Source organism: Molothrus aeneus, chromosome 10 (assembly GCF_037042795.1).
Source record: "Molothrus aeneus isolate 106 chromosome 10, BPBGC_Maene_1.0, whole genome shotgun sequence".
Lineage (NCBI taxonomy): Eukaryota > Metazoa > Chordata > Aves > Passeriformes > Icteridae > Molothrus > Molothrus aeneus.
Genome location: NC_089655.1, coordinates 6,337,755 through 6,351,493, shown reverse-complemented (window position 1 = coordinate 6,351,493; position 13,739 = coordinate 6,337,755). Strand labels below are relative to the sequence as shown.

Below are 13,739 nucleotides of genomic sequence, written 5' to 3'. Positions count from 1 at the left end.
GGCTCCGTGTGCCCCGCGCTGTTCCAAGTCCCTCCCGTGTGTTGCAGCCACCGTCGCGGAACCGGCGCGAGCGCGCGGAGCTGCGGCCGGACTTCTTCGACTCGGCGGCGATCATCGAGGACGATTCAGTAAGGGCCGGCTCCTTCTGCTTCTGTGAGCCCCGCTCGTGTCCCACCCCCAGTAACCGCTGTCTTTTCCCCCTTTGCAGGGATTTGGCATGCCCATGTTCTGAAGTCTGGCGAAGACCTTTTACAAACTTGGAACTCTATTGTTTAGAGCTAGAGGCCTATATACTGTGATAGCTTGTATGAAAACCACATTTTTGATGTGATACGGTTTGATTTTTAACCAAATGATTGAGGTCAACCCCTTGGTGTAGTGACGGAGAGAAGAGGAGCTTCTTAATGACACACGGGAATGTTGGCCAATCCAGTCACCTCAGAAGGGCTGACCTAAAAAATCATTTGTATCCCTGTTCTTGACTGTCCTAATACGGATTTTTTTTTTTTCTGGATGAGGAGGAAGTTTTAAATTGTTAAGACAGCTGTCAAAATAAACACTGTTCTACATATGTTTTCTGAAAACAACATTGAGTGAAAACAGAACTTTTTTAACTTTATTTTTCTGCTGTACAATTTAAAACGGTTTTAACATTTGCCTTTTTATGTTTTCAAAGCTAGCCATTTTTATTAAACCTATGCCTATCAGCCACTGACTAGCAAGGCTGCTGTAAGCAGGTCGTTCTGGCTACGGAAAAGTGTTTTGGAACACACTGGATTTGATTAACATTATGGTACGCTTATGTCCTCTCATAGGCATGGAGAAGAACACTCTCAGAGAAGAGGTTAGAATTCTAATGACGTGCATCTCTGCCAAAAAATTTCAGATTCTGATATGATAAACCCAGATTTTATACTCTTGAGAAGATTTATTTTTATTTATAATGGGACATAAAGTAAGAGATGTCCATGAAGCCACTTTTCCAACAGATGCTGTGTAACATTCATTTTATATAGCACATGGGGACACAAAACCAGTAAATTTTCTATTGGTACTTGCTCTGTGCATTTTTAGCAACTTATACCAGCAAATAAAGTATTCTCAGTAAAACACACAAATGGTTCTCAAGTAATCACTTTGCTGTTTTTACTACCTACTTCAAGCCTGCCAACACAAGGTACATAAACAGCAACTTTCCTATTAAAAAAAAATAGTTCAAGGGTGGGGGAAAGGATCACTTTAGCATACTAAAAGTAATTTTAACTGTACCATAAAACAGAGTCTACTTTCCATGCCGTAAATACCCTTTTCCGCTATTTTTGTAAATTAATTTTGCCAGTTAGAAGTACTGTATGTGCTGCATAGAAATTTGTGCTTAGATGGTGAAGTTCTTAAGCTTACAATGGACTACAGCTACATTTTCAGTGTTAACTGTGCATATTGAGAGTAATTCTTTGGAAAAAAATATGATTTTTCAAAAAAGCTAAAAACGTCAAAAAAAAATTCCAAAAAAACCCCAAAACATTCTCAACTAATTCATTGTACTAAGATATTTTTCAATGTCTTCAATAATTTGGAATTTCATTATGCTTCGATTTTATGACTCGATGTAGTAGCTGCTCCTTACCCAGCCTGGCCTGGCACCAGCAGTGCTGGCCCTCCACAGCTGCAGATCTCCAACAATTGGCCCCAAAAGCTTCATCTTTCTGCACTCAGTAGCAGTTGGGATACAAAGCAGACTGACCCACTTGGAGCACAGCAGTTTCAGAGGTGCTTTGGTTTTAGCAACTGCAGAATAATTACGGAGCTTTTTCTGTTTCAAGCTTACTGGACACCAGCCCAACCCCTCAGTGCCCAGCGTGGGCAGGGAAAGAGCCCAAATTCACCCAGCCCAGCACTCACCCAGCTGAGCTCGGCTCTCACAACACGTGCAGTTCTCACACCCGGTTGCCAAAAATGTTTGACCAGGTAATTCAGCCATTCCTTAGTGTGGGTTGGGGATCTATTAATCCAAGAAGTAGCTGGAACTTTATAAACCCTGTTACCTCCCTCTGTGCACCCCCACGGCCTGGGGGCAGGAATGGCTGCAGGACCTGTCCCAGGATCACTCTGTGAGCATGGTGGCACAACAGATGCTGCCCACTTTGAGTCAGAGTCTCAGACAAACCTTGTGCTTCACAGTCCTCTGTGTGGAAAACTGATTCCTAATTTAACATTGTAGAATACTGTATAACAAACATTTATTATCATGGTACCTGCAATGGGTCTCCAGTTCAGTTTGCAGTCAATAGGTTTTTGTATTATGAGTGTCTCCTTGATTGGTTTTGCTAGTAATTCTGTAAATTGTACATTTACAATATGAGGTTTTTTTTCCTTTTGTACAATTTAAAACTGATGCTTCACCTTTCATTTAATAAACTATTCAAAATCATGAGTATGATGAGCACCCTCTTCACTATAGTTTTCTTTTAAGTGCTTGTTTGGACCATCACATTTTGTCATCCCATGTAGTAGTAGGAATTCAAGGAATTATTAAAGGCAAAACTGACAGGTAGCTTTCATGTAGTCCAGGCTTCACAACCAGACCTGTACCCCACTCCCTTACCCACTCAGCCTCAAGAGTGATGGAAACCCTCTCTGGGCTTCTTTCTCCCCTCCACCATCATGTGGTTTGGTTGGGGGGGTAGAGGGGTGGTGAATGTGGGATTGCTGTAAATCTGGGAAGGCCCCACACCAGATGCAAGAGCTGCACTGCTAAAACTTACAATTTCTTGAAATGCCACAAGGTTGGAGAAGACTTTCTCTCTTCTGCCCTATACGTCTGAAGTGACCTGGAGTCTGTGGGAAGAAACTGCCATGGGAAAGGCTTCAAAGTTCTAACAACCAGCTGGGCTAAATGGAGTTTCACAGATTCCTGAAACAAAATGTCCATGTTACTCCCATGTCTCAGGGAGCAAGTGCTATTTTTGTCCAACCCAAGAAAGATTTCATGTCTATAGTGCTAAAGAAAACTGACTGCTTTATCACCTGGCCCACTTCCTAAGGAAAAATCACTGGAGTCATGAAAAGGAACAAGATGCAGCTGCTGAGGCACAGGGATGAAAGCTCAGTCTCCAATTGTGTGTAAGTTATGGCAACTCCTGCACTGAGGAACCCAGTAAGTAACTTGCCTTGCTGCTAAGTTCAAGGGCTACACATTATTTAAGGGATTTTATTTTGTACCTCTTGCTTTTTTTTAGGTGACTGGACTTCAAGGGAATTCTCAGAAGCCTCGTCAGAAGAGTTTTCAAGCCTGTTTCCAGCATGCCCTGGTAGAGCACCTGCCTGTTTGGAAATGGAGAGGATCTAAAAGCCCAATTCTTGTGCTGGCAAGGGATGGGAGAGAGGCTGGAGTCTGTAGCAATACTGAGGTTAGGAAACAACTAACAAAGCTGTACTTTCCTCTTTATGACAAGGGAGTTCTCATGGATTGTCTCCTTCTGACTCTGGGCAAGCTGAAGAAGCTGTGTATGTATCCCTTCACCTATCACAGCTTCTGCCTCTAAACCTGCTTTACCTTTGGAAAATCTTGGGCATTATAAACCCTTACAGTTTTCTCACAGTTAACTAGGAGCTCCCACCATGGCCATGACACCCACCACAATAGCATTTGCATTTACCTTCCCCTGTTGCAGCCAACTCTGTTCCCTGGGACAGCACCAGGAGCCTTTTCATACAGAGGCCACATCCAGGACAGCCAGTGTGTCTGCAACCCATCTGCATCCAAAAACCTGGGGAGCTGCAACTCCTACTTACACTGCTGCTTTTATATTGTGCTTTTAGATGATATTTAGCTGTTGCTTTTTCCCCCCCAGGTAGAGGCTCAAGCTCCACAGCTCTACTCACTGCACTTTGCTGGGAAGAGAAGGTGCCTGGCCCACGGCTGTCCTACCTCTGCTCCTTGAGGCTTGTGCTGGGTGTGAGCAGCAGCAGCTGCAGTGCAGGTAGGGAGGCTCTGTCACACACTCAACAAATGCCAGTTACTCAGGGCAGCCAGATGACCACAGCAGCAGCACTAAATGTGACAGTGGCTGTTCCTCACTGCCCTGGGGCTGAAGAGAAGGCCCAGAGCTGATCAGAGTAACAGCTCCTGCAGTGGTTCCTGGCGAGGCTGGCAAATAATCCCAGAGAAAGGAGGCTGGAAGGGGCCTCTGGAGGTCTCTGTTCCAGCCTCTGCTGAGGGAGGAGGGTTTGCATGTCCCACCAAAACTGCCCTTTTTTGTCTGCTGTTCTTAAGAGTGGACTGGCTGTGCCTCTCCTGTGCCACCCACCTCTGTCCTGGGGCTCTGAGACCCAGCTGCTGCAGGCAGCAGGAAAAAGCTGCCACAGGCCAGACTAACAGAGGAACAGAACAACTGAGTCTGGGATCAGCAGGGCCTGGGCTCCAGGGCACTGGAACCCAAGCTTAGAATTTTCCTCTCTGAGTCAGTGGTGCAGCAAGTGGAGTCAGACTCCAAAGTCTGTGGCCAGTGGAATACCCTTGAACTCCACAGGGGTCTGACTTCCCAGCAGTGGGAGGTGGCTCAGGCAGGACTGAGCCACCTCCAGGGCCTATGGAAAGAGGGAGCCAAGGAAAGTTTGACCTTGAGCAATTAGTAACAGCTCACCTGCAGCAGACAGGGCAGGGTGTGTTGAGTATTAACCACCAAGAAAGGGTTTAGAGAGGCGAGCTGGTCAGACCCCCAGATTAAATATATGCTGTGATTTATTGACGATTATTGGCAAAAATCAAAATTAAAATAACTGTTTCTATTGCCAAGCAAACCTCCATTAACCAGAGTTAACCAGAACTCGTATTCAGAATGTCTCCCAGCATGGGCAGCCCCTGCTCACCCTCACAGTGGGATGTTGGCATGTTTCTTCCAAGGACTGGACTGGGATTTACTGGCCAGCACATCGAGGTCATGGCAGATGCGAGTGCGGGTGGTCGAAGGCTGGATGATGTCATCAACAAACCCTGCAAAAGATTGAAACAAAAAACCCCTCAACATGACCAACCATGAAGTGTTTGCCTCCCAGCCTTCTGTATCTAGGCTAACCCATAAGTTAGCAAAATCAAAACAATGGCTGGAATAAATAAGTTAACAAATTATAAATTAACTACATTTAAAATAGACTGAGAAGAAAACATTCCCGAGTCTATTTTTTTATTCTGGATATAACTTGCCTTTTAGAGCACAGTTACTGCTCCAAAACTGAAAGTAGAAGCAGTGGAAAGACTTGAGAACTGAGAGTTCTGGAGAACATAACTGGCCCTAGTCTTTCTTCAGACCACTGCTTTGCATTGAGGGCTATATAACAGATTGTCAAAGCACCTGTGCTATAAAGGAAAAGACTGAATTTTGAGACACCTACTATCTGCACAATGGAAAATGTACTTTACAGAGCAGTCCCTGCTTTTCACCAGGCTCTTTGCAGCTGAAGATGTGTCCTGTGTCCAGATGTTGTCCACATGCACAGGTGGTGGTTAAGCATCACCTTTCTAACTCAGATCTTACCTAAATAACTTAATTGTTAGCAAAAGGTTTATTCAATAGCACAACTTTATCTCCATGCAATGGCAAACCAAGTGAAACACAGTGTGGGAGACAACCATACCTCTTATGGCAGCAGGGAAAGGATTTGCAAACTTATCCACATACTCCTCCTCTGCATTTGCCTCCTTTCCTCTGAAGATGATCTGGACAGCACCCTGGGAACAGAAGGGCTCTGTCAGTGACAGGCCCTCAGGCCGTGCCCTCCAGGTGAGGGCATGGCAGCATTGCCCTGCCTGCAGCCCCAGGACAGCCCATGGTGCTGGCAGGGCACTGGTGCTGCTGGCAGGGCACTGGTGCTGCTGGCAGGGCACTGCTGCACCGCGGTGAGAAGGGCCTGGACTCACCTTGGCTCCCATCACGGCCACCTCAGCTGTGGGCCAGGCGTAATTCACATCTCCTCGCAAGTGCTTGGAGCTCATCACGTCGTAGGCACCTCCATAGGCCTGTGACACAAACCAGGGCAGCCACTCCAGGAGTGGCCCTGCAGCAGCAACAGCCTGCATTGCACCTGCAGCTTTTTCTAGTCCAGAGCCAAGCAGCTGGGGCTTTTATCTGAAGGAGAGCGTGAGCATCTCCACTTTGTGGCAGCCATCTCCTAGGAACAGACACCACTTCAACCAGAGCCCCAAAAGAGTAAGGAAGGGGGCTGCTGACAAAGCCCATTCTGCAAGGCAGGCAGGGAGGGGTCAGTGTGTATCCAGACCAGCAGGCCTCAACCTGCACCCTGCACATGCACACAAACCCACCAGGCAGTGTGCTTCTGGAATCTCCTGGCCAGAGAATGCAGCACTCAGGCTCTGCAGTGCTCCACTCTGGAACTGGAAATGCTCCAGACAGCAGTGATGAACAGATACTGCAGGACTGCAGAGCAAACTGCAGTGCAGTCCCTGTCAGGGCTGTACTGAACAGTGCAGCAGGGCTGCAGGATTGACAAGTACTGCATGGAAATATTTGAAACAATCAGAGAAGGCAAAGGAACAGAAAATTCTTCTTGATTTTTGCCATGATAAGCCAAAGGAGTATCAGAAAAACGAGCAGGAGGGGCAGAGCAGCAGGGAGAAGGCTAAGGTTGTAAGGTGCCAGCCCCAGAGCTTATGGCACTAGGGTGTCAGGTACCTTATGGAGAAAGGAAGATGAGGTAGAGCCTGGCAGAAGTCTGGGGAGGAAAAGAAGACACATGAGTGTTCAACCTGCAGACAACAGGAGACAGATGCAGCCAGTGCTGGGTTTGCAGAGGGAGGCTCAAGAGGCAAGAAAGCAGAATTGCTGCAAACAGATGGCATGTCCTTAGTGAGACAGGCTGGGTGACATGGGACAAGTACTTGAGTGAAGGCATTCCAGAGAGAAAGCAGAGAGCAGAAATTGGAAGTTCCAGGTGGGTACAGAGACAAGAGGAAGGAAAGAACTGAGGTAGTGTTCTGGGAATAGAAGTGGCCTCTCGTAATGTTATACAAAGAGGTGTTACCAAATGGGACAAACAGAGATGTGACAATGGTAGAAAGCACCACTGGGACAGACAGACAAAGCTTGGTTTAACTAAAATTGCCACTAGTTCAAAAGGAACTCTGGATGATCTCCATGGAATTTGCCAGCTCACCTTTCTAGTGATGACAGTGATCTTAGGCACAGTTGCCTCTGCGAAGGCAAAGAGCAGCTTGGCACCGTGACGAATAATCCCCCCGTACTCCTGAGCCGTGCCTGCAAAGGACAGGGAATTGCTTCACTCCAGGGAATTCACACAACCATCATCTGCCACCAGGAGCAAACCTGACCACCACCACAGCCATGGTAACACCCTGGAGAAGATCATGCCAGGCAATGTTCTCTGCAAGATACTGAGCAACTCAAAAATCAGAGTAGCAGCTGTTTGTATGGAAGGTTAGAGAAGCAAAGCTCAGCTAGATGGGACCTTCCGAGGAACCAAATACATTAGAGCATTTTCAAGACTCCAGCTGTGACCAGCAGTAGGAAACAGAATTTGTTACTTAATCTGAGGTTTCTAATGCTAATGGGCTAATCTTGCCAAATTCCTTAAAACACAGCACTTTTTGGATCATAATCAAACCTCAGGTCTCATCTCTTCAGGTTCGTCTTTTTTTTTTTTCTTCCATTTACCTGCTTTCAAACCAACATTTTATTGTGCAGTATCAATCAATATTTACTGTGCAGTATCAAGTCACTACTTTGAATTAGCTATATGGAAATAGTTCTTGGATTCTGAGCAACTGCTCAAATCTGGATTGCTGGAGTGTCTGCTTACACCAAGCCACGGCCTGGTCTGTACCAGAGGAGGTGGCTGAGCCTACACTGGGGAGGAACTCCTGGTTAAAATGTGCCAACTCCATTGTGTTAAAACAGGAACTGGAATGCAGAATAGTCACATTCTGATCCTTTGAGAACTGCAGAGGCCTCAAGGTAAACCATGGTTTATACAACAGTATTAACATTAGATTTGATTGTCTAACATTTATAGTTCCCTCTCAACCTGTTTTGTAATGGGTCATTTTAATATTACCTGCTCAGAGAGCCTGTGCTGAAAGCAGGCTCATCACAGCCCTTTCCCCACTAGATGTACCTCTAAACACAGGCATTTTCCACTGAGAAGTGTCTTGGAGCATCAAAGAGGCTTTAAGAAGCCTGAGCATGAGGCAAGCACATTGTCCTTTACCTTTATCTTGGAGTTTTACATCACTGGAACCTAGGAACTGGAAGCTATTTTTCTGTATCTTTTCTGTCTTTCTGGTTTTCTCCCTTCCTTCTTCTTCTTCTCTCTTCTTACAGAATGTGACATTGAATGGGTTTAAAGGTTTTCTATGTTCAGTGATCTAAGTCTATGTTTTGATAAGTGATTTTATCCTGCATTTACTGTTTTGCTAATGTTCCTTAATTTTCTATAGTTTTCCAGTAAACTTTAGTGTTTTTTGTCTCTTGAGACTATTTGGTTGGGATTTTCTCCTTTGTGTCTACCCAGAGCAAAAGAACCTTGGTTTAGCCCTAGGTCTGAGTGACAGGGCTGCACCAGCCCCTCTGGGCAGCAGGTGCAGCAGATGTGGGTGGAACATCCTCAAGTGGCCCCGGCTGCCACTGCTCCCTTCCCAGAGCCAGCAGTGCCTCCCCTGGCCCAGCACAGCCTGTGCAGGGTCTGCTGCTGCCACCCTGCCCAGCAAGAGCTGTGGAGGGCAAACAACATCTGAAAACACAGCTCAGCGTTTACCTTGGTACAATACAGCCCTCAGTGTAACCTCACACCCCTTAGAACAAGGGCAGCATCTCCAGGGAATGCAGCTTTTCACCTTGCACAGGTCACAGTCACAGCTTTTGGCAGTAGGACAGAGCTTCCCAGTGCATGGTGTCCCCAGGCCTGACCCTGGCAAACTGGCCATCCCAGTGTCTCTGGCAGGCTGCTGGAGACTGCAGTACTACCTGACTGTGTGATGTGTCTCTCTCCTTAGGTAACTCCAGCAAAGCCTTGTGACTCCTGACACACTGGTGAGTTAGGCACTATCCTTTGTGATGACTACTGTAGTTAGAATGCAGAGTTTCTGTCCCAAAAAGTGGGATTTTAAAACCTGGTTTAGGTCTGCCATAGCAAAAGTCTTCTCAGAGTTCTGAAAATGGATTTTTAGCACCAACACCACCGTGCACCACATGAACTCTAAGGGTAAGGCATACCTGGCAGAAACCCAGGAACATCCACAAATGTGATCAGGGGGATGTTGAAGGCATCACAGAACCGAACAAAGCGGGCTCCTTTCACAGAAGAATTTATGTCTAAGCACCCTGAGGTTAAGAACACAGAAAAAGGGATTAGCAACTCCAGGGATCTGCAGTAATTCAAGGTAACTCCAAACCACACTATTTTAGCTGTATTGTCTTCTTAAAACAAAGGAAAAGCTTATCTGTAGATAATGTGGAGATAATCTGCCATGAAGCTTTCCTGGTTTAGAACTAAGATCACAGAACAAGCTACACTCAAAGGCTCATTTCATTTTTCTGATCCTGTGTGCAAAGACTTTCTATCCCAAAACAGAACAGTTTAATATCATACATGTAATTTAAAACGCTTCTCTGTAACTCTCTCTTCATTAGTATTTTTCAGATCAGTCATACTGAAAGGTTACAGAGTTCTCCATTAAAAAACCACAAACATTAAACAGTCCAATAATTTTTGGGAAAAATCAGCATTTCTGGTAGACACACTGTGAAGTGTTTCTGTTTCAGTGCCATTTAGAATTATATTATTCACAACTATATTAAAACAAAACACATTTTGTATCAAAGCCTCTATATGAAATGTTAAAATGAGCTGTTAAAACTTAAAATGCTAAATGAAGGTTAAATTTATATTAAAACCTTCTGTCTAGTATCTTGATGGTCATATCCTGTAGAGATTAAATGAATGAAACACCAGACTGGGTCATCTGATTTTCCCAAACAAATAGATACAAGAATTAAAAAGGAGAAAACCAGAATGTTCTGATTGGGGAAGGTCACTCCAGAAATTACTGAGTAAGGAGAGAAAGTAAAATCCCTGGACAGTTAAGAAGGGTGATCTTAGCTAGAGCTGCACCTTGTACCTTCAGATCCAAACCATGTGAGGTAAAGAGCTCCACACTTGTGCATCTGAAGGCTTTGCACTGTTCACTTACAGTGAGATAGCAAAGTCCCCTCACCCTACAGATGAGTTTTAGGGATTTTACTGCCATGGAAGGATGTGTGTGGTTTCCATGCTATGACTAACCCCAGTTAATTGCAGGCTGCTGCCAAATGAGTGGTGCTCTTCTCCCCACCCCTACCCCCCACCCTGTGTGCAGCTGCTGCTCCTCCTGGGCTGGATGCAGCACTGATTTCATCACCTGGGAGCAAGATCACCTTGTTAGCCACTAAAGAAATGGTCTGCAGTTGGTTTCACAGCTGTATTACAGTGAGGGTCAAGACAAAGCAAGCGGTGGAAAACCACAGAATGAGTGGAGGAGCACACAGCCTAACAGCTCCGACCTTACCCAGCGTGCAAGAGACAGAGGCAAGGCACTGTAAGAGCCTCACCCTGGACTCTAACCTGAGGCTACTTTGGGCTGGTTGCCCACGATGCCAACGGTCCGTCCGTTCATCCTGGCAAATCCAACCACGATGTTCCTGGCATAGCTCGGCATGATCTCAAAGAATTCCCTCTCATCCACAATCTGCAAAGGGAGGCAGGCAGAGGTGCATAAGTACACAGGCAAACACAAACTCAGTTACCTTAGTATTGCAACTTTTAAAACAGTTCAGAACTTGCAGAATTTTGAAGGAAAGAGAGGGAGGGAAACCTTTTAGTCTTTGCAGCCTATACTGCAAGAATTAACTACAGAAACTACCAAAACTGTTTATAACTGAAGCGAGCCTTTCTTTCTGGCTTAGAACAAAATGCAAATCATATGTTAAGAACTTCTTTCTCTCATCTTAATTAGCAACAGCCTTACAGACCGATTTCCAGTGATAAAACAATACTTCCTGGAGCTCAGAAGCTCCCCGTGACACATCTGATGTAATCTCTCTCTTTCCTGGAGCAGCCAGCACAGCCCTGCTACCCCAGGGTCAGTGCTGGGTGTGCCCCAGGGGATGCAGGGAACACAGTGCCCAGGCAGCATCCACCTGGAAGCACACACCCGTGTGGCTGCACTTCCCTCAGTGGAGCTCAGTGTGTGCCCTGCCAAGGCACAGCCCTGGTGCATGAGGCACGAGCAGAACTCAGCACGTTCCAGGAGATCAGAATGATCCATGGAGCAGTAGCGACACCTACACATGGCTACCTGGGCTTCCAGCAGGATTCCCCAGTTCCATCTGGTTTTGGCAGCTGTTCCCATATACACTGCAGTGTGCCAGTCATTTCATTAGCCTCAGTCTTAAAAAAGTTGTGAAAAATGTAAGCAGTATAAAAGTGGTGTTATTTCTTTCCTTAATACTTCCCAAAATCTGTAGGAGGGCTTGAGGGTTTTCTCCTAATTCACCTAATGATTTCTATTACATGCCACCTTTTAACTTTCATTACACACAGTGCTGAAAATCACAGTGGAAGAATCCAGGGATTAAAAATACCCTGAGCTTGCTTTCACCACTAAAATGAGTCTAAATGCAGCCAGTTGCAAACTTTGTAATTTCAAAAAAATAGACACGTATTTTCTCGTACTGCATATGTACATTATCTCTTAGCATAAACAGGGAAGGGTAAATCTCTGCATTCTGGGTACTTTATTACTTTTATAGAGAAGTGCCAGAATCCAAGACAGAAGCACCAAGGTTCAGGGAGGGGCCAGGCAACAAACTCAAGGGGGGTTCTGACCCCAGAAAGAACTAAATTGCAGCATCCTTCATCTGTATAGTTGTGTATACAACATGAGATATATCCTGAAAACAAATCTTGGGATTCTGTTAAAATATTTTTTTTCCCCTGCAGTTTTTGTTGCCCATTTACAGGTAGCTACTACACAGGTAGAAAGTAACTTATAAAGACTGAAATAAATAAGTAACAGTATCTATATCTTCAGTGCCATTCTCCTGGTTTCTGTCAATTATTTAGACCCAGAATGTAATAAGTGCATCTTTAATGTGAACACCGTCAGACTTACGGAGTGTATGATATCCAGCATATCATAGGCCTTGGCTGACTCACTTGGGACAATGGTGTCCAGCTCTGGAACAGGACGGTCACTGTGGAGAGCAAGTGTGAGCAACAACACTTAAAGACTAAATTAATACCAAGACCAAAAATTCAAGTAAACATTTCCACCTCTCGGAAACTTCAGAACCTCCTCAGATATGGAGAAAAGAACCGGTTCTCTTAATCTCGGGCAGCCTGAGCAGCCTCCTGCTGAAGGAGCCCCCTCTTCCAGAGGCAGCTGTGCTTAGGAAGGCCCGAGCAGCACGGCCCGGCGGGGCTGTGCGGACACGGCCGGGAGGCGGCTGGGCTGCAGGGGGCACTGCCGGCTCACGGGACACATGGGTGTGGCTGATGCCTTAAGTTTTAGCTTTCATATTTTTCAGATTCTCTACTGCCTTAGTATGTGACTCTGAACTTCGTATTAAGTGTTAGTAATTCTCTTCACGGGTAGTTAGACAAAACAATCCTTTTCCAGCTTGAGAACCAAGGACAAATGTTACAGTCTCAGGCCCAAAAAGCATAAACAACAGCAAATTGAGGAGAGCAAACCAGGAGATGGGACTTCATAACCTGAAGCTGTAATTGGACAATTGACCCCAATATGTAAATGGACCAAAACTTATAAAAGTGTGAAAACTTGTGACCAGTTGTCCATCTTGGGCTCTTGTACTGCCCAAGGTGTTTTAGACTCTTGCCTGTTTCTCCACTTACAGTGACACATTTTCACGTGGAGTTTTCCTGTAACACAGATCCTGCCCTGCCATCAGCAGTGACAGGATCAGTTCCCCAGCTTTGATCACATTACCCTCATTAGGGATCCACTCAGCAGTGGCACCCACTGGGTCTGAGGCCTCAGTGCAGGGGTGTCAATTTTTATCAGTCACCATTGAGAAGGTTTCAGGGAGTATAATATTTGTGCTATTCCATAAAAATAGTGATCTCTGTAACAAATGGTGTTTCTATGGGAGTTCTTACGGAATTAATATTTTAATAATGCCAGGATTTAGTACATTTTGAATAAGACAGCACAAGGCTGTAGACACACAATTCAAAACTGAAGGAAGTGATGTGCAGTTTGACAGAGTCAGACGAAAGTTTAAAATGCAGCCCCATGGCTGTCTCTGTGCTCCCTCAGACACACGGGATGAGGGAGGCACTGCCCCTTGCAGGGAAGGGAAGAGACACAGCTATTTATAGAACAAACCTCAGAGCAACACTTCAAGTGCTTTTTCCATACAAATACAAATATTGCACACAAACACTTCCATAAAATGATATAATGGAACCTTAATGTGAAGAAGTTAAACTTGTTTTAACATACTAAACCCTAAGATAAAAACAATTCTAAACTTTCTTGAGTGTGAAGTAGATACAATGTGCTCCAAGCTCTGTCCTGTGACCTGTGGTACCCAAAGGGTAGAAGGAAAAAGATGAAATTATTGCTCCCATAAATTCACAGAGCTGAAGGAAATTTTAACAGCATTAAAATAGCCATCAGCAAAATGAAGACATTATCCAGGATA

General features: G+C 45.2%; 2 protein-coding genes across 5 annotated transcripts in view; one reads left to right on the top strand and one right to left on the bottom strand.

The window, feature by feature from the left end:
* Positions 1-2,434, top strand: part of STAG1 (STAG1 cohesin complex component) — a 154,072-nt gene extending 151,638 nt beyond the window's left edge. For both annotated transcript variants that reach the window (XM_066556791.1, XM_066556793.1), the window contains 2 exons: positions 48-128; positions 209-2,434. In XM_066556791.1, the coding sequence (XP_066412888.1) occupies positions 48-128; positions 209-232 (105 nt within the window). In that variant the 3' untranslated portion in view covers positions 233-2,434. The remainder of the gene's footprint in view (positions 1-47; positions 129-208) is intronic.
* Positions 1-13,739, bottom strand: part of PCCB (propionyl-CoA carboxylase subunit beta) — a 32,359-nt gene that overhangs the window by 6,596 nt on the left and 12,024 nt on the right. Inside the window, exons 9-16 of one of the 3 annotated variants that reach the window (XM_066556795.1) lie at positions 12,185-12,266; positions 10,641-10,759; positions 9,249-9,361; positions 7,174-7,274; positions 5,921-6,019; positions 5,638-5,731; positions 4,873-4,996; positions 590-2,914 (exon numbers count right to left, since the gene is read on the bottom strand). In XM_066556795.1, coding sequence (XP_066412892.1) covers positions 4,875-4,996; positions 5,638-5,731; positions 5,921-6,019; positions 7,174-7,274; positions 9,249-9,361; positions 10,641-10,759; positions 12,185-12,266 — 730 coding nt within the window. In that variant the 3' untranslated portion in view covers positions 590-2,914; positions 4,873-4,874. Of the gene's footprint in view, positions 1-589; positions 2,915-4,726; positions 4,997-5,637; positions 5,732-5,920; positions 6,020-7,173; positions 7,275-9,248; positions 9,362-10,640; positions 10,760-12,184; positions 12,267-13,739 lie in introns of those variants that run through there. The other 2 variants (XM_066556796.1, XM_066556794.1) reach the window with 2 other exon arrangements.